The sequence below is a fragment of the Labrus mixtus genome, chromosome 3 (assembly GCF_963584025.1).
Source record: "Labrus mixtus chromosome 3, fLabMix1.1, whole genome shotgun sequence".
NCBI classification, from domain to species: Eukaryota; Metazoa; Chordata; class Actinopteri; order Labriformes; family Labridae; genus Labrus; species Labrus mixtus.
Window position 1 is genome coordinate 18,103,245 of NC_083614.1, and position 18,764 is coordinate 18,122,008.

An 18,764-nucleotide genomic window follows, 5' to 3' on the forward strand; every position below is an offset into this window, starting at 1 on the left:
GCCTTGATGACATCTAGCTCCAATTGTCTAGAAAACCTCCCGCTTTAATCAATCTACAGGATCATTCTGAATCCTTTGCTTCTGCCTGCAATGATTGGCTCTTTTCTCTGATAATGCCATTAAAATGCAGGTATAGCTGCAATTAAAACTGAGGCGTGCACAATAAACTGAATATACAACAGGTGTAATTTCTAGTGAAGTGTTGCTTGCAGAACGCAAATGCTGAATGTATACATTGTTGAATAATGACATAGTAAGGGGTTTCCCTATAGAAGTAGGCTATAGAGTGTCCGATTTATTTTTTTTCCTGTGGAAATTTGGTTTTGCTGAAAAGTTCAAGACTAGGCCTACATATAACAGTCTAGAAATGGCTGCAATTGACATGTTTTCCCTATATTGTCTATTCTATTAAATGATTGGTGCACTAACATCTAAGTGTATAAAAAACGAATATTAGATCAATATCAGCTGTTTTTACTGACAAAATAAGAACTAAACTTGGCTCAACTTACCTCTCTTTTTACCTAAGTCTTGTTTGAAGCAGTGTGCGCTGATGGAGGTGACACCGCCTCTCCCTCTTCCTCCTGTTCCGTTGCCGTGGCAACACACACAGAGCGTCGGCTGCTCTGACAGAATGGAGAGGAAGATGGAGGAAAACACTATAAGAGACAACGAGACTGGTGTGTAATTATGAACCGTACCTGGTTTCTTTTTCCATTGCTAATCACGCGACTGCTGCTAATGAGGCCCAGTTGTTTGACAAAAACTGGCTGCATGTTCTGGAATCGCTGCGTCTCTTTATTTTGGCGCTAACGTGCAGTATGCTAACACTGTAGCTAGCAGGTATGCTACAAGATGTAAACAACAGTAGTGTCACCTGACTGTTATCTAGCTAGCTTTGTGGCTGCAGATGTTGGCTAAGGATATAATAAACGACACGCAGGCAACTTACCTCACTGAAAGACTTTAGATAATTTTTGGCACGTTATTGTAGACACCTTTGCCGAATTATTAGTGCAGGTGCATTGGCTCTGAGCGTCTGCTAATGTAAGCGGTGTAACAGGGAAAAGTCAAAAAGTATCTTCTTTCGTGAACTGCGGTTTGGCTAATTAGCAGTTATTTTCAGGCTTTGTCTTGAGATGAGCTCCCCTGTCAGACGATATTTCCTGTTGCGGTGTCCTTCCAGGTCAGAGTTAGGGTAGTGTAGGGGGTTGAGCAAAATACGTTGACCTCATATTAAACCTCATGTTAATATTTACAGTCTATGTTTTAAAGATGTTCAGACGACGAAGATAAAACACCTGTACTTGAAGTAGGCTATCACTTGCTTAAAAGTAGTCTTTCCCCATCGGAAATTGAATCCAAAAGTAAATAAAAACCTAAAATATTTACGTTTCGAAATGGTAAGGACGGTTTATCTTGTATTTACCTATCTGATTATCTGTATATCTGAATTTGTGTTAATCCAATTTGCGTTTCAAATTAGAAATATAAAGATATTTAACCTATTTATTTTCTATTTCTCCTTTTTCACAGCAGCTTGTTAGTTTACAAATCAAAGTGTTGAAACTCACCATTCGAAAATTGCAATGTTAAAGCAGTGAATCATACATCAAACATGTAACTTTGTTTTTTTGTCCCCCTCTCCATGATCCCCCCCCCACTACTTTAGATTTAATAATGACCTCCAGTCCTGCATGGCAGCATACATCTTAACTTTATGGTCAATAATCCAGGGCTGTGCATTCTGTTTGAGAGTTATATATGTATTATTAGGAAATTATCTTGTACTTTTTTTACACAACACCTTCTTACTTACTCTTCTTACCTATCCTCTTCAGGCAGTGAAACCGGAGGCGAAGATGCCTTAGTGGGGAATGTGAACAAACTGATGGTGGGCCCACCAGGATACTCTGGAGCTCCGCGAAAAGGACATCTGGTATTTGATGCTTGCTTTGAGAGTGGTGAGTAGTAAACATGTAAAGTGACACAGTAGAAAAGTTGGATAATTACAATAAATATTGTTCTTTATTGTTCTTTTCCTTTTAGTAACTGTTTGTGGTGGCTTCAAATAATATCAAGCTCTAGTGCCAGATTTGTATTTTTAATAGAGATCATACAAAACATGTAACAATTTTACATACAGTACACATCAAAACACCTTCTTGCAGCGGTGACATGTATCTAATGCAGATGCTGTTGTTCAGAATATGAATGGACATCGGCACAAATGTATGTTAAAAGTTGTACAGCCTAATCTGAGAGAGCCTGAATCTTCTCCCAGAGGGTAAAAGTTGAAACTCAGAGTGAAGAATATGGGTTGGATCAGACACAATTTTCTGTGCCTGTCTAACAACAGACTGCTCATTGAGTGTTTGGAGCGATCAATGTTTTTTTTACACCCATGATTTTCATATAGCAGTCTACACAAGACGGGTGATCTGTGATTTTCACAAACAAGCATCATCAGGTTTAGTGACTTGTGCTGGCAGCATTCTGTCTTTCTCTCACTCTCTCTCTCTCTCCCTGCCTCTGATGGCGCTGAAGGCACAAAGGCTGCGTGGAACCCACCTGTTGGTAGTCTTTTTTTTCTTTTACTTTTTAGGATATATATTGATCCCCTGTCATTGTTTCCGGTTTGCAGTGACAGCGCTAGGTTTGCATGTTTTTGCGTCATTTGACGGGAGGGGCTAAGTAGAATGATAAGAGGTAGCAGAGGAAGAGGGAGATGTAGAATAATTTTTCATCGATGTTGCCTATACTGCCACTTTTTTTAATTCAGGTTTCTCTATGTTTTGTATGTCATATAACCAAAACTGCACTCAGAATTTAAAATCAGGCCCATTCCATCAGCAGATACAGAAACTGTCACAAATTCATTCATTTCAGATAAACTGGATTATTTAATGCCATGTTATCCATTCTAAAGTTTCAACCACACCTCTGGCTTGAAAATAATTCTCTTTACAGGAAAATCAAATAAATTTGACTGCTGAACACAGATTCTAGCCTTGCAGCACATTGCATTGGCTGTCTGTTCAAATTAGAACGGACATCTAGATGTTTTTTTTTTGTGGAATTTCACTTCTTAAAATTGATTAGCACCACTTTTTTATTTTACTTTGAAATGCAAATATTTCAGTCCACTGTGACGAGAGCATCACCTCAATACATTCACTGAGCACAGCTTTAGACATTGTGCTATTCTCTCAGACTTTGATTAAATTATAATTCATCTGTGCTGGACACACACACACTTGAACCCCTCGATTAGTCATTATAAATTGCCTTGCTGTTGTTTTGATTGAACGTAAAAAACCTTACACTAAGTTTATTCTCCTGCCCAAATCCAGTATTTTTAAGGAGAGAGTGAGCTAGTACACAATGATTCAGACAGATGTGTCATGGTTAAAAAAATATAATCAAAAAGACGGAAAATATTCTGTCAAAACAACCCCTGTGGTCATATAACATACGTTGTTTACATATAAAGTAAATGTACACGGTAGGGGTAAATTAATGCATGTATGGTATGCACAAAGATGATACTTATTTCTTCATCTAGAATACTCATCTGGAATCTTTACATTTGGCAGTATCTTATTTTATTTCATATTTCATTTCTGCACTGACTTTACTATATTTTAACATTCTATTCAGCCAGAAGTGCTTCTTGTCCTTCTTATCTTGTCTTTTTTTTTAAGCTAAGCATATAGTTTGACGTATTTCATATACTCTTGCATCATTTATTAAGCACATTTGTTTTCCTTTTTTTCTGACAGCTATGTTGCACAAAAATGAAAATAAAGTACTGTCTCTACGATGGCAAGGCCATTTGGTTAGGCCAGCACACTCAAGCACACAAGTAACAAAGTAAATCAGGTAATCAGTGATAGCACCCACATTTCAACAAAGACTACCTTTATTTTTGCAGAAAGAATAAACTTTAACATCACAATTTTTACTTTCTGATGTTCATCCTTGGAGTCACCGTAAATGCTGTTCTCCACAGTTAATTTTTGTTTTATGTTTTCTCTGATACTGGCAGATAATGACGTGGCAATACGTTTCTTCTTCATAAAGTTGTCAAATGTTCTGAGCCTACAATTGAAAAGAGAAACAACAATCTTGAATGGGCTTTTAAATGGGTTTATGATTAAGTAGGAAACATAATCAATAGTTCTGTAAACTGGGGCCAAGAGGCACATGAAAGTTAGTGCATATAAAGTAATCTGCATAAAGATCTAAACGTGTTATACAAAGAGGTTTGTGCTGGATCAGTGTGGTGATTGGCCTTTTTATAAATTTGCCTTTTTTCCCAGATGACATGACCAGAGGAGCTCAGGCATTGATTAATGTGTGCAGAGCTCCCACACTGAGATCAGCTAACATACCAGTGTCTCTGGCTCCGGAAGTATCTGCTGAATGATTTATGGAATTGATATTAATCTCTTTCCAGTAAATGCATTACTAAAGTTAGAATGGGGGATGAATTGATGTTAGGCCCCTAATTTCAAATGAATCCCCTGCTGCTGTTTCATTTAAGCATCGCTGATTTTCCCGCCTTATACTTAACAATGAAGCTATATATTACTTTTGAATAGCTCTTACAGCACTCCCTCTCTCTCCTTCTCTCTCTACAGTATAAACATGAATATACTGTATATACTACTGTTAATAATAGAACATTAGTCTTTTATAGCCATTTTCTGAGTACTCAAAGACGCTTAACAAAGAATAACAAAACAAAACAGTGAAAACAATACAAAAAATTAATTGTCTAAGAGAAGGAGGGACAGAGTTGAGAGTGAGGGGGAGTCTCTGCTGGTTTTTGGGAGTGAGTTCCAGAGGAGCGGCAATGGACAAGGCCCTGTCCCCCAGGACCAATGGTTAGTCCTGCTGGGGGAGACAGGAGGTTTTTGTCAGCAGACCGGAGAGTGTGGATGGGAGTGTGCCAGGGGAGGAGCTCAGACAGGTAGGGGGGAGCCAGGTTATGTAGGGCTTTATAGGTGATGATGAGGAGTTTGAAGTGAATACGCTGGGGGATGGGGAGCCAGTGGAGGTTATGAAGGACCAGGGTGATGTGGTCACGGGTGTGGGAGTATGTCAGAAGACGAGCAGCAGAATTCTGGAAATATTGTAGTTTCTTGAGTGTTTTGGACGATGAACCGTAGATGAGACTGTTGCAGTAGTCTATGAAGGTTGAATCTTGCTAGCAAAACGCTACCGTTCTGGTTCAAAGCTGAGCCAATCTAATTTGCAGGTGTCCTGGTTCAGACTGCTAGAGAGAGAGCACACAGCAGAAGAAGAAGAATGAAAAAGGAATTGGGGGGACCAATTCAATTTGTTTGGGGTGTGGCCAATGCAGACTCCCGCCCCCTCTGGCTCTACAGATGCACAAATCACTTTTGCTCACCAGGACACTTTTGTATCTCAGTAAATGTGGAGCAAAAGTGATTTGTGAACCTGTAGAGGCAGGGGTGGGGCAAACCAGCATTTGAGACTCGTAGCAGCAGATTGTAGTTATTGACTTGTGTTTGTGTTAGAAAAAAGTATTTGTGAGAAAGTATTCTACAGGTGTCTGAATGTGTTTTGCACCATATTCAATGCTACAACTGTACCAAAAATATGAGTGTATGAGTTTCCTAATTTGTGATTCGTGAAATAGGATTTGTGCATCTGCAATGATGAACTTGAGAAGCTGTAACTGTTGTGTTGTGTTTGTGAGAGAGGCAAAAAAATTAAACAAGTTTGCAAACAGTCTATGAGGCGAGCGGGCAGAATGCGCAGTACGATGGGTGGCGGGGTGAATCTTTAACACTAGGGCAGACTTTAGTTCACACTGTGATACAGGTGGTGATCGGAGTGTTTTTTTCAGCGCACACTGAACTTTTAGTGAGCATGACGCAGCAGCTTTATAACCTGAGCTGCCAAGTCTCACACATGACACCATGCCCACTATCTCTGACCGTGAGAGTCACTCAGCATCTGCACGCCGTGAAATTCACACGGACGTGTCCTAAGACCGGTTTATTGATAGATTATAGATCACTCTCTTCTCTGCTTAACTTAGTTACATTAAAAAAGATTATCGATTGAATTTTCTGTTTCAAATAATCTCTCCAGCTCTGTGCACAAAGTGTCTCTCATCCTCTGTGCGTAATGGCACACACTCTCCCTCTCGACCGTCTGTATGAGCTCTCTCTCCCTTTCAGAGATTGTTTTGTAGTTATTAAAAGAATAATCAACTACAACGCTAAAATTTAATCAAAATCAGGGCAACAACTAGTTTGGAGCTTGTACCAGCGTTAAAGATTCACCCCGCCACCCATCGTACTGCGCGTTCTGCCCGCTCGCCCGGTCGCCTCAGACTGTAAATATTACGTTCACCTGCCTGGGAGCTGGAGTCTGACGTCACCTTCCTGTGCCTTCCACTTTGCCATTTCGTTTTCGAGTTGGTTTGAATTATGATCACTTTTTAGCACGGCAAGTTTGAAAACGAAAAGCCAAAGACCTTTTAGTTTTCATTTGAATTATGTCATACAATATGCATACATAGAGAGTAAAAGTATAATGCAAACTGGATGATTGATTATTCATTTTAAATATAGGTCAAATAAAGCACCTATATTCTGAAAATTAAAACGTGTTTCTGTTACTGTATTTTCATTTTAAAATTAGCTTTTTCATTTGAATTATGATACAGATTTAGCGGGGCATTTTTTGAAAATGATAAAGCAAATGCCATTTTCTTCCTCATTTTAATTTAGTCAAAGAATGTGCATTTTTAAAGTTGAAAACTAAAATTCAAATTAGATAAATGAAGCATCATTTTATTTTTGAGTCAAATAATACACCCATATTCTGAAAATTAAAAAGCATTTCTGTTAATGCATTTGAATTGTCAAATTAGCTTTATCATTTGAATTCTGATCACTAATCGCTTCCATACAGTACAAAGGCAAAGAACAAAATCACTTTGGATGATTGATCATTTCTACGTAGTTATCGTTAATCCTTGGCTGCGTACCGCTGAGTGGCTGTCAGACATGGTCATTTTACAGGAACATGCAGGAACAGCCTTTGTTTCCTTTTTCCACACCAATGATGAACAGGGAGTGACATGTTTGATTGATCAAAGGAGGCAGGGTGAGATTTTTCATCAGAAACACCGCTGATGTTTGTAAAGAACAAGATTAGCAGAGAGATAAGACATACCACTTTGTCTACAGGGGGAACCAAAGTCAACAGAAAAGTAAACGTACCTAACAGTAGTTTTAAAGTAATAATAGCATTTAATTCTTTGTGTAAATATAGTATTGGATAAGTTCAATTTGCCAGTATTTTAAAATCTGGAATTTTCAGTTCCAGCCTCTACTTTCTTTATTTGTGTTTTACTATTTTGTGAAAAAAGAGATCCATTACATTTTACTTCTGAAATACTAGTATCCCTTGATTTGAGTTTTTCTGGTTTAATGCATTATACGTTTTTTTTATTTTTATGAAGACTTCCTTTGATGTTACAGCAGTACAGTAGATCGTATCAGTTTCTAAAATTTGCAGGACAGTCAAGGGAAGGGATTAAAGTTGAGTGATGTACGCTGTGATAGAGTAAATAAAAAACATGTGATTTCCTGATTCATCTTACCAGTAAATGTGGACATATTGTTTATACAGCAGATTTTGTTTCCATATCCACAACTGATAAGACAGTTTGCTTTGCTAACGTATCAGTTCGGCTTATAAGATGAGCTGCTGTTTCTCTTACGTTCAGTCTGGTATCTGCGATGCCAATGACAGGAGGGAAATTGGGGACTCATGTGTGTAGCTCTGGCCACATGGATTTCATGTTGTACAGGATCATATATAATTCTCAAAGCTGTTGAAATGGCTTTTCATGACAGCCTATGTCCACTCTACTTCTATTAAACCAGAATGAATTGTTGAAATGTGGTATTTCAAGCAGACCATTACATTTACATGTATGTATACCTATATGTCATTGAGATTTTTTACCCCTATACTATCTACAACCCACGTACATTTACTATAAAGCAAATATTTTATTTTTTGGTGTTAGTATAGCACTGACTTAAATCGTAATGGTTTATCAAAGTTGACACTGGTTAAGCTGTTTGCCAAATGTATAAAACCTTATTTACATTTAGATGAGGCTTAATTCACCTTGTTGTCAGCCCAATGCTGATCAAGTCAGTGATGGCCTACAGATTTACATACAGTAGATATCACAGCCAACAGGTCCTCTGACTCTGAGGAAACATGCTCTGTAGAGTTTGATACAGTAGCATGAACATTGTGAATGTTTTCTTGAGACGTGCAAACCTGACTGACTGCTTAGTTGAAAGAGAAATATGCACAACTTTATTAAACCCTGTTTGCAACATTTTTTTTAGTCGTTGAGATGATCTTTGTATGCTTCTTTGGACAATGACATGTTATGGCAGCGAATAGACAATTTTGTCAATCTGTAAACATTAGGTGTTGGCCTATTGTGGAGTATTGTGTCAAGAGGCAGAGATTCATGAACATGATAAGAGAAGTCTAATTGTTTTTAGAGTGAAATCCAAATGACATTCTTATCTTGTCTTGTCACATTTTTTTCGCCACACACTCCAACTGTTGACATTTTCAGCTAAGTCCCAAATTCTTTTGTGAATGCCTCCTCACAATGTCGCTGACTAAAGTACCATCTGTCTCTACAAAGGATGACACTGACTGTGCGGGTGGGCATATTGTTTTACTGCACCTTTGGACTGTGCACCAGATGTAATTAAGCACTCATTGATTAGTCAGACTGCTGTCTGCTGACAATGACTTGCATTGTCAAAGAAATTCCCCAGGGGTGACAAGTGTTTAATGGGGTCCATTGATAAGCACAACTCATAGACTCATCTGGCTTTACAATCAATTGACTTGATACAATCCAATATATGTGGCAGACTGGAGGGTAGATATGCACACATTGTTTTTTTTCCCTGTCAGGTAGGGCACAAGTATAATCAAGGCCTTCTGAGACATAGTATGGAATCTCTGCGAACCTGAATCAGATCTTAAATAATTAAAATCATCTTGAAAAAACTCTGATGGTACAGCAGTAAATCTGGATGAAAACTATTGAAAATTACACATCTTATGAATGAAGTCGGCCTTTGAGCAAGTGACATATTTGCCTTGGAAAAAAATACATTTTCTATCATCTAAATAAAAAACTCCTAAAAGATAGTGAGAGAGGTTAATTGATGAAAAATAATACTTTCCCTGTTCAATGATGATGATGGTTTCATTGTTTTGTCCTTTTGACTTTTCCCCTTTCATTTTCCTTCCTTCTAAAACTGAATAGTGTATTTAATCTGTTTGGCCTTATCTTTAATTGCCATGCTGCAGTTGCGCAGTCCCTCTAACGAATGACTGATATGAATCAGAGTTAAAGCAACATTTTCAGAGTAAAAAACAGAGATAGAGACAGAGAGCAAGCAAGTGATAGTGGGAAGAGAAAAAGAGACACGGAAGTATAGAGAAGAAAATAATAATATGAAGACTTAGGGTTGGGGGGGACTTTTGAGCTGGTGAGGGGAGAATGCAGTCAAGCTTGTCAGAAGATATTTATATACTCCAGAGTGCCCCATGAATCAGGATAGTTGAGTTTCCATTGATTAAAGAAGAGGGAAACGTTTTTACAATCAAGCCTGATGCTCAGAATGAGTGGCTTGGAGAACCCTGAGCTTACTGCAGCAAACAGCTCTCTGTCTCGCCTTCCTCTCCAATGATACAAACCAGGAGTGGAAGCTCAAGGATGGAAATACAGATATTCTTTCATGACATCTTCTCTTTAAGTCAACATGAAGTTAATCTAGAAATTTGATTAATGTCACCCCACATAAAGATGTGAGTCAGAAATGTCCAGTCATATGGCCTTTTAGAGTTTAATAATATTTTTTGTATAGCTTCCAAACCTTAGATCTCTGTAACTCTTATGGGCTTCCAAAAGAACATCCTTTAGTCTGAGTGGGAGGGAGCACTCCTGACATCTGATGTATTGAGAGGCACTCCCAGTCTCTCTGTCTCTCTTACATGTCCTTGGCAGCGGAGAAGCTTCACTGCTCAAATCACTAAATGGCCTCTCCAGTTTCCCTTTTAGCAGTTTTCTCTCCTCTCTCTTTCTTTTAAGTCAGGAGTGGAGTATGGAGATAAATTTGAGTTGTCTGGGGACTGTTGGCAAGACCATTTCTTTTGATTTATACTATTTATTGACCATTTCTATCCATAAGAGATTATTCTTTATTATTATTGTGCTTTTTTATTATCCTCATGTCCTATCTTTTACTTCCTTCAGGGAAATTTGGCCAGCTTTATCTCCCTTTTTGTGTCCCATCATGCCTTGTGAGTGGGAATGTGTTATATTTGTGTGATATATGAGGGAGTGTGTACAATAGAGGACATACTGAGTGCAAAACTAAACATGCAGTGTCTTTAAAAAAAACATGTATTGATTAAAATGCATATAATGACTACTTGCATATGAAAGAGTTGCTCATATACCGTAGTTTCACTCAAAATTGCCTGGATCATGCATCTTACAGTTATTCGTTGTGAATATTCATGTTCTCATTTATTTTTCTGATCAATACAAATTCCAGTACAGAATAGAAATCTTTGAAGTTATTGAGTCTCCTTCCGTTATCACTGTAATGAAAAAAAAAATCAATATTATAAGTGGAGAAACATTGATTGCTGACTTGTACTAACATTAGACTCTATTCTAGTACCACACTGTTATTGTTTATTATTGACACACAAATTGTGTTTTTTCCTCCGGTTTATTTGAATTGTGATTGTGCATCTTTGTATCTCAACATCATTGTAAATGAGGGAAACCTTAATGATTTCCGAGGCTTAAATAAAGGTTGATAAGTGATGATGATGATGATGATGATGATGATGATGATGATGATGATGATTTCAAACTGATACGTTTTTTTCTATACTAGTAGTTCTGCTAATGAAGTTCAAAGTTAATAGTGAACAAATGAGCACTAAAAGAGGGTGAGTATTGCACTCACCATACTGTAAGTTAGACATGAAAACAGCCCCTAATGTGCTTATCGGTTGTACTCTGTCTGTCTGCTACACATTTAAAAACGACTCATTCCTTGCAACATTTAATTAGTTGAAAAAGTTGTGAACCGGAGTGGCTAAACCATCAGTTTTTGTAGGTTTAACTGGCTGACATCAATTCAGGGTTGGCTGTAGCTCAGTCTGTAGAGACTCGCCCGTTCATTTTCCGAAGGGGACCAAAAATATGGAAGTTGTTCTGGTTCCTGGAGAGGTGCCAGGGCACCTCCCAACACTTTGTCAGTGTGTAGCAGCCCCACTCTGACATCTCTCCATCAATTCATAATTTTGATTCATGAGGGGCTTCTTTAAATCTTTGTTCGGGTTAATATACGTATGGGAGGCAGGGGGGACAGCGGTTGTAGTTTAGATGTAACAAATGTTTCATGTCGTGCATGTCTTTATAAACTGCTACTGGATGCTTTGAATTTCCTTCAGGATCAATAACGTATCTATCTACTCTATCTATCTGTCAGCAGGTCTAGTTTGTGCATATGTGTATTTTTTGGCCTATGTGTGTGAGAAGCATGTCTCTATAAAAGAGTGTAAACCAGAATTTCCCTCAGGCATTAATCAAGTATGTAAAAAAAGGTTGTCAGTCTATATGATGCTAGCTGTAATTAAAAACAAAGCTAACAACTGTTTGTCTCTATCATGTGGCTTTAATGTTATAGTGTTTTTTACCATTGGAGGTGAGAAGTGATATCAGAGGGCTGGTTTGCATGAAATGCAAAACAAATGGAAATAGAGCGTTAATCCTGTGTGACATTCGGGCCTGTTGCATATGCTAACGTCTAATCACTGAGTGAACACATTGGCTCGGTAGCATTGGTCAGAGATGCCTCCTCATCCAGAAAATAGCACTATCAACCTCAATGTTTTGTAAGTTAATTGTTGATGGCTCTGATATGAGCTACACATGGGAGAGCCAGTCTGCACCTCATCTTCTCAAAATGTCACCAAATGCTAGCAGCAGCAGCAGCAGGATGTTTTGGAAAGTTAGAGTAATGAAAGCATTTGATTATCAACTATACACAGAGTGTGGCTGTGAGATTTGGAAAGGTTGAGTGGAGGATTATTCAGATACTGGATGTTTTAAGAAATAACTTATTGTAACAAACATTGGCATTTATTATATCATATATTGGAGAATGATGTGTGACATAAGCAGATTTAACTTTGTTTTTAATATTCAGCTTTAGGCTATTTTGTGTTCTAAATGTACTTTGGAAACATCAGTGTTCATTGGCTCAGGGCCTGCCTCCAGCACTGTGATATAAGTGTGTTGTAAGTGAAAATTACTGCAACTAGATTTCAGGATCGCACAAGTGGTGCACAAGGCTCCAGTGATTCATCCAGTAATTCATTTCCAAGCAATTCCTGATGCTATAAACACAGCTTCTGAGCAGACGTCTCATTTTTCATCCCAAGCAAGACTGTACGGGCCGGGAAAATGGCGAGGATTTGTAATACCCTACCAGTTCATGTTTTTCAAGCTGCCTGTGTTTATTCTGCCGATTTATTTAGAAAATGTCTCTGTGAGATGAGCTGCATTGATGTGCCAGGGTTTGTTTGATAACACAAATTAATGTACAGAATATGCTTATACAGTGAAGGATGAAATACTGACAGGGCTGAATTTTGATAGAATACATTTAGGTCTGGATCCAGGCAGCTATCTTGTAGCTCTGCTGCTCAATGTAAACACTATTGAAATTCATGCCTTCAGGGTAAATGCTGTTATCAGAATATTCTGCCATGGACTTTTCAAACATCTCTTAATAGTGAACATATTGGAATGTGCACTAGCTGGCACATGGACTAATGTAATATCTTTTCATGTTCTTTTAAGGTCCTGATCTAGTGTATTTTTCTTTAAAGCCTGTACCATTCAATTGTGTTTGTTCTAATTCAAAATACAAAATATATTAAGAAACCCAGATAGGCAAGAATTTTTATTTACTCAGTTGCATTTTGCACATACAGCATGATATATGTAACGAGTAGAAAAAACTGAATATGTTCAACTACTTTAACTTTAAAAATATCACTCCATTGATCATAAAACCCTTAGGTGCTATTTTCCCCAAGTGCTTCAGTTCTTTGGTAGTAATCCTCTGAATGTAAGAATGTATCAGTTATCATTTTTTGCATCATGAACTTGGCTTCATCTGTAGGCTCCTGCTGTGACAGAGCAACTTCTTCCCAGAAAGCTCCCCATGCTCTTCTTCTCTGATGAATTATGTCTAAATTGAATTACCAAATTATGTCTCTTAATCTCCCCATATCCGAGGGTATAAAAAGGGATTAGCTTGTCATAGGACGGATTTGCTTTTATGGTATATTCTAGACAAAAAAAAAATTTGAATTTGTACTTCTTCGTACTGTGACTTTGACATGTATATGTTTATATTGGTGTGTATCTTAAATTCTCCTAATTGCACGATGATGGGTGATGTTCCTGGCTAAAGGATTGCTGAAAAACGACTTGATCGTCTGCCAAGCCTTTAGAACGCCATTCAGTGCTGCATTTTCCTGCTTCTTCTTCTTTCTTTCTTTTTGACTGAAAAGCTGGTATTGCATTGACAGTACCAGCACTTAGGGTAATTCCCTAGATTGAAAAGCTTTTTAACTATGAGAATATTTTTCTGCACTGCTCCTAACTGTAGATATACAAACTGAGACATTTACAGATATCCCTTCTAGAATTGCCAAACTCCTGGATTCACTTTTGTTACTTAGCCAGTTAAATGTACCAATCTGATTAGCAAACACAATATTGGACTGGTCCATCAAATAATCTGAGAAGAAGAACCACTGGATATGAGAGGTCAAAATTAAGTGTTTTAGATCAGAGGAATGGTCCTTCCTTAAAACAATTGCAGACTACTTCCTGTCAAAAGCCATTTTCTGCTGCACTAGATGAAGTGGGCTAGACTTCATTTGAGAAGCTGCCGGCCAATCCAAGAGGATTTGTTTGTTCTTGAAGGAAGATAAATAGGAACTTGTAAGAAAATCTGTCTTGGTTAGAAGAGTACACTTTTGTTTTCCTCTTGTTCTCCTGCATTATCTACAACCAGCATTTTCCTTTATTTTTTTCTTGCTGACCTATCGGTTATTGGCCGGTGATTTCTTGCCTCCCTTGTTTCTCTCCTTTTCTTGCATCGGTTCCCTGTGTTCCTGAACTCATTACAGAGCAATCAGCCCCAGGTGTTGAAGTGTGCACCCAGAGGGAGCAATAACTGTAAATAAACACTACTGCAGGCTCTCCGATAACATGTTACCAAGATGATAACAGCCCTTCTTAGCAGGCCTGTTGACCTTCTCCTTGCCTAAGGCTTGCCAAGGACTCCTCAGCTCCCTGCGCTTTTATCTCTAAACTCTCCTCTACCACTGGAGCCGCTGGAAAGATTACTACTGAGGAAGAGGAAGGAGGGAGTTACACCAAGAGAATATAGAGGAGAGGAGAACAGAGATGAGGGCGAGTGCTTGGGGAAGAAGACACAAAACAAGATAGAACAACAAAGAGCTGACCTGGCCAGTTGTCCCTTTGCCAGTTCCGCCACCTCCCTTGTCTGTCCTCAGCCTTTGTAGGGCTCAACGTAATTAACTTGTTAAAAGATAGCATGAAATTGGAACAGACTTGTATTTACTCGGCAGCCAACAGCACACAGAACACACCAAAAGCAAAAGATAAAGAGAGAGGGAAAGGAGATTGACAAACTGATGGTTAGACAGAAAGAGAGTGACACTGAGAGAAAGTGAGAACCGAAGCATAGCCATGGCAGTTTCTGACAAAAACATCACCCGACCTAAAAGCTGCCGTTTTAGGCTTGAGAAACAGATGAAAGTGAAGATTGTAATTCCTCATGGTTCACTCCCCAATACTAATACAGAGTGTCTGACAGTAGCATGTCCAGGGCTGTGGGGCTAAAGCACTGTCTGGATGAGATTGATAATACAATTAAGTCAGTCCCACTATGAATGCATCACTATGACCCATTACCACACGAAACCTCCTCAGATGGAGCATACCAGTCTAGCTTGAGGGCCTTTTGGACGGAAAAAATACAATTATAAAAGGCTAGCTAGAAAATGTGTTCTCTTTACGATGTGCAGGCAGGCCTGTACATCATCAGATATGTGTGGGCTGCCTGCATATATCTGTGCTGTCCCCGGGCCCAGCTTCCTTCATCTATATTGAAACGAGGAGCTCACTGGAGCAGAGATGGACTCATAACAATATGTTTTTCCCCCCCCTCAGTGTCCTCTTCTCATTGTCTGATCTTATCCTGCTTTTGTTTAGTTTTAAGACAATCTTCTCAACAACTTCATTCAACAAAGACAATTAACTTTAAAAAAAAAAGAAGCATGGCATTTTTGCTAAATGTACTGCTATAAGATAAGTTTCTATGGCATGATTGGTTGTTGGTGAGTTACCAAACATTGTAACTATTCAACAATATATTATAGTTTTACACTTTCTTTACAGTCAGTCTTTACTTTGTTTTTATTGCCCAGTAGTTATATCAAATTGAAATATAGTATATCAATCTATACACAACTGCCAGAATGCAACTAACTTCTCTGATAGCTTTAACTTATCTAACATCAGTTGAATATTGTCACTCTTTATTGGACATAAACCTTTTGGTTGGAATGCTACAAATATAAACTCCAGAAACACGGATTAAACATAAAGGTGTATAACTTGCTAAGGGGTCGTTTTATATGGACATTGTTGTGACAATGTTTCCCCTGTTTCCAGTCTTTATGCTAAGCTAAGCTACCTGGCTGCTTAATTCGTATTTAATGCAGAATTTAGCTGTCCCTTTTAGATAAGTATTTAATTTATTGAATTATCAACTCACCCTTTAAACAGTTCTAAGAGACACACTGCAGTTTAGTATACCTGTTAGGTGGTTAGATTGTGGAAACTTGGAGGTGACCTCTTTAATCTTGCCTGCAGATGAAGTGATAAGGCATCAGGGGAGAAGGCAGGCTTTAAGAAGTCATGAGGCAGGAGATTGATGTTGCCTTGGTGACAACTTACCTTAAGATGTTAGGGGGGAGAGAGAGACGGAGCAAAACCAGACGTTTAGCTGCAGGTCTAAACTGAGACCCCTTCACTCTGGCTGCTGCTGCTGCTGGCTGGAATCAATTCTATCTTTATCAGTCCCCCTCTTCTGTGTCCAGGAATCCTCCTTACACCACAGAGCAGCCGGGGGGGAAACTGATGTGCTTTCCAATAATGAAATGGAACAGAGCAAAAAATAAGTTTAAAAAGGTTCCTGGCTGCTCTCCCTCAGCAGTACACTACTCTTTTAATCTCCAGTCTCCTGTTTAAATAAAGTTATGGCCTTGTCTTGCCAGGAAAAATAAATTGAATGTATTATCTGGCATACATGTGTTTGTATGACTTTTGGTGCTGTTGTGGGGGTAATATATATATATTTTTTTTACCACTGTAATTTCAGCATGAACCAGAGATTACTTCAGAAAATATTCACTACACCTCATTTGGAGGTATTCAATTTGGTTCGGCAAAACTTGTTATATAACATATTATTTCCATTACCAATGGCATGCAATATATATTTTCCAGATTTATTCATAGTGTCATTGTGAAATTTTAGATTCAACCTGTGTAAAAAAAAAAAAAATGGAAGATTTAAGACATGACAGCCCACATGTCTGCTAAGTAGGAAGCACTGTAAGCACACAGTCTATTTCATTTTGAAACAACTGCCTATTACCATTCTAATGGCTGCTTGTGTGAGAGAGTTTCACCCCAGGCTTGAGGCAGCCGGCTGCTGCTACAGGATGATCCATCTGCATGGCAGAAACCATCCATCCAGTGGATAGCTACAGGCTGCAGGCCGGCCCATTGTGTGGGCTGAGCACTGTGACTGCTCCCTCTTGTACCTCCATAATGGGATTACATTAGCCAGGTTCTTCTGCTCCCTCTCTAGCTCTCTCTCTTTTTCTCACTCATATACACACACACACACACACACATGCACACACACACACACACACACACACACACACACACACACACACACACACACACACACACACACACACACACACACACACACACACACACAAACACACTTGGTTTGAGAGCCCATGTGTGAATGACTGACTGCCCACTTGGCCACCGCATGTTTGCACCCTGTTTACTTGCCTATGGCCCTGTGTAATGATGCAGGTTTCACCCCTTTTTACAAACACTTTTGTTTTTAGTTGAAACATATTGTATTGAAGAAATGTTTCTTAAAAACTATTTGACTTGTCCTATTTTTTCATTGTTTCTTTCTTGGGTGACGGAGAGAGTTGGAAAAAGAGCAACACTAGAAATCAGAGAACCGCAGACAAAGATCGAGTGAGAAAGAAGGTTTTGTTCAGGGTTTTCCTCAAGGAGAGGCTGCCATGTGTAAAATCTTGTTCAGAACCAGCAGTAGTGTTTTGTTGGGCTGCACCAGCAGGGCTGAGCGGTTAGTTGAAAGCCAATTTGTTAATGTCTAAATGCTGCTCTAGTTTTCCCTCAAGGACAAAGATTGATATTCAACATAGCATTTCAAGACACCACAGAAGAAGACAACTATGGAAAGCGATGATACTCAAGAGGAATTATGCAAGAGATCTCAAAGAGAAGACATTGAGTTTTTTCCTCCTCTTCTCATCTCTTTTCAGTCTGTAGCTCATTAGCTTCACTTACGCTAGCACTGTCAATGCAAAAAGAAGCAAAAAATACTTTCTGACAAATCTTGTGTTCTGTTCATCCCCTTTCAACATCATAATGACTCCACATAGCTTGTCTCTGCTTTACAAAGTGTATCTTTAATGCTTTCAGAGGGTGTTTCAGAAAAATCTATTGGCCGTTTATGCTATTAAATACTAAATGATAAAGGATTGATTAAAAGGGTCAGGCAACCAGCCCACCAAAGCGTTTGAATCTGGAGGTAGCCACCATAAAATTAAAACGGGGATCAATGGCGTGTCATATCCCTGCTGCTCCACAGGCTGACCATATAATTCTAACATTGAGGCTGCAGTCATCTCTCACGTCTGGCCTTCAAGCATCAGGCTCAATAATCCAGTAGGCCTTGACTGCTGTCTGCGCCACCCATGCTACAGTATTCACAAGCAGGAGCAGACAGATAGTAGTTTAGTCGTTATATTTGGGCTCCTCTGCACAAGTTTGGAAGTAACATGGGAATAAAGGTCGTATGCATAAATGTTCCTTAGGATTTTCATAATTTAGAGACACAAAGGTAGTTGGAATTTAAAGGCAAATGGCATAACAGTGTTTACTGACACCATAGACAGCCAGCAGGCCTCAAAGTAAACCTAATAGTCTTTTATCGCTATTTGGTTAAAGAGTTCCTCAAAAAAATCTTTATTGTAGAAACCTTTTGTGATATCACACAGATAAACTATTTGTTTTATTTACATAATACTCCTTTTTAGTTCTGTAAAGAAAACTTAAATGCAGCCTTTGCATGTTTTTCCTGATCTTGTTATGCAATATATCGAGACATCTTTCCATCATGCATAATGATTGCAAAACGTTTTTGGAATGCACTGAAAAGAAGCAAATTACAGTCACAGTGTTTGTGCTTCTG

The 18,764-nt window shown here is 38.6% G+C and overlaps 1 protein-coding gene across 1 annotated transcript in view; it reads left to right on the plus strand.

Annotated features, from left to right (window-relative positions):
• Positions 1-567: 567 nt before the first annotated feature.
• agbl4 (AGBL carboxypeptidase 4) overlaps positions 568-18,764 on the plus strand; it is a 259,679-nt gene continuing 241,482 nt past the window's right edge. Inside the window, exons 1-2 of the mRNA XM_061033500.1 lie at positions 568-680; positions 1,842-1,964. Coding sequence (XP_060889483.1) covers positions 635-680; positions 1,842-1,964 — 169 coding nt within the window. The 5' untranslated portion in view covers positions 568-634. The remainder of the gene's footprint in view (positions 681-1,841; positions 1,965-18,764) is intronic.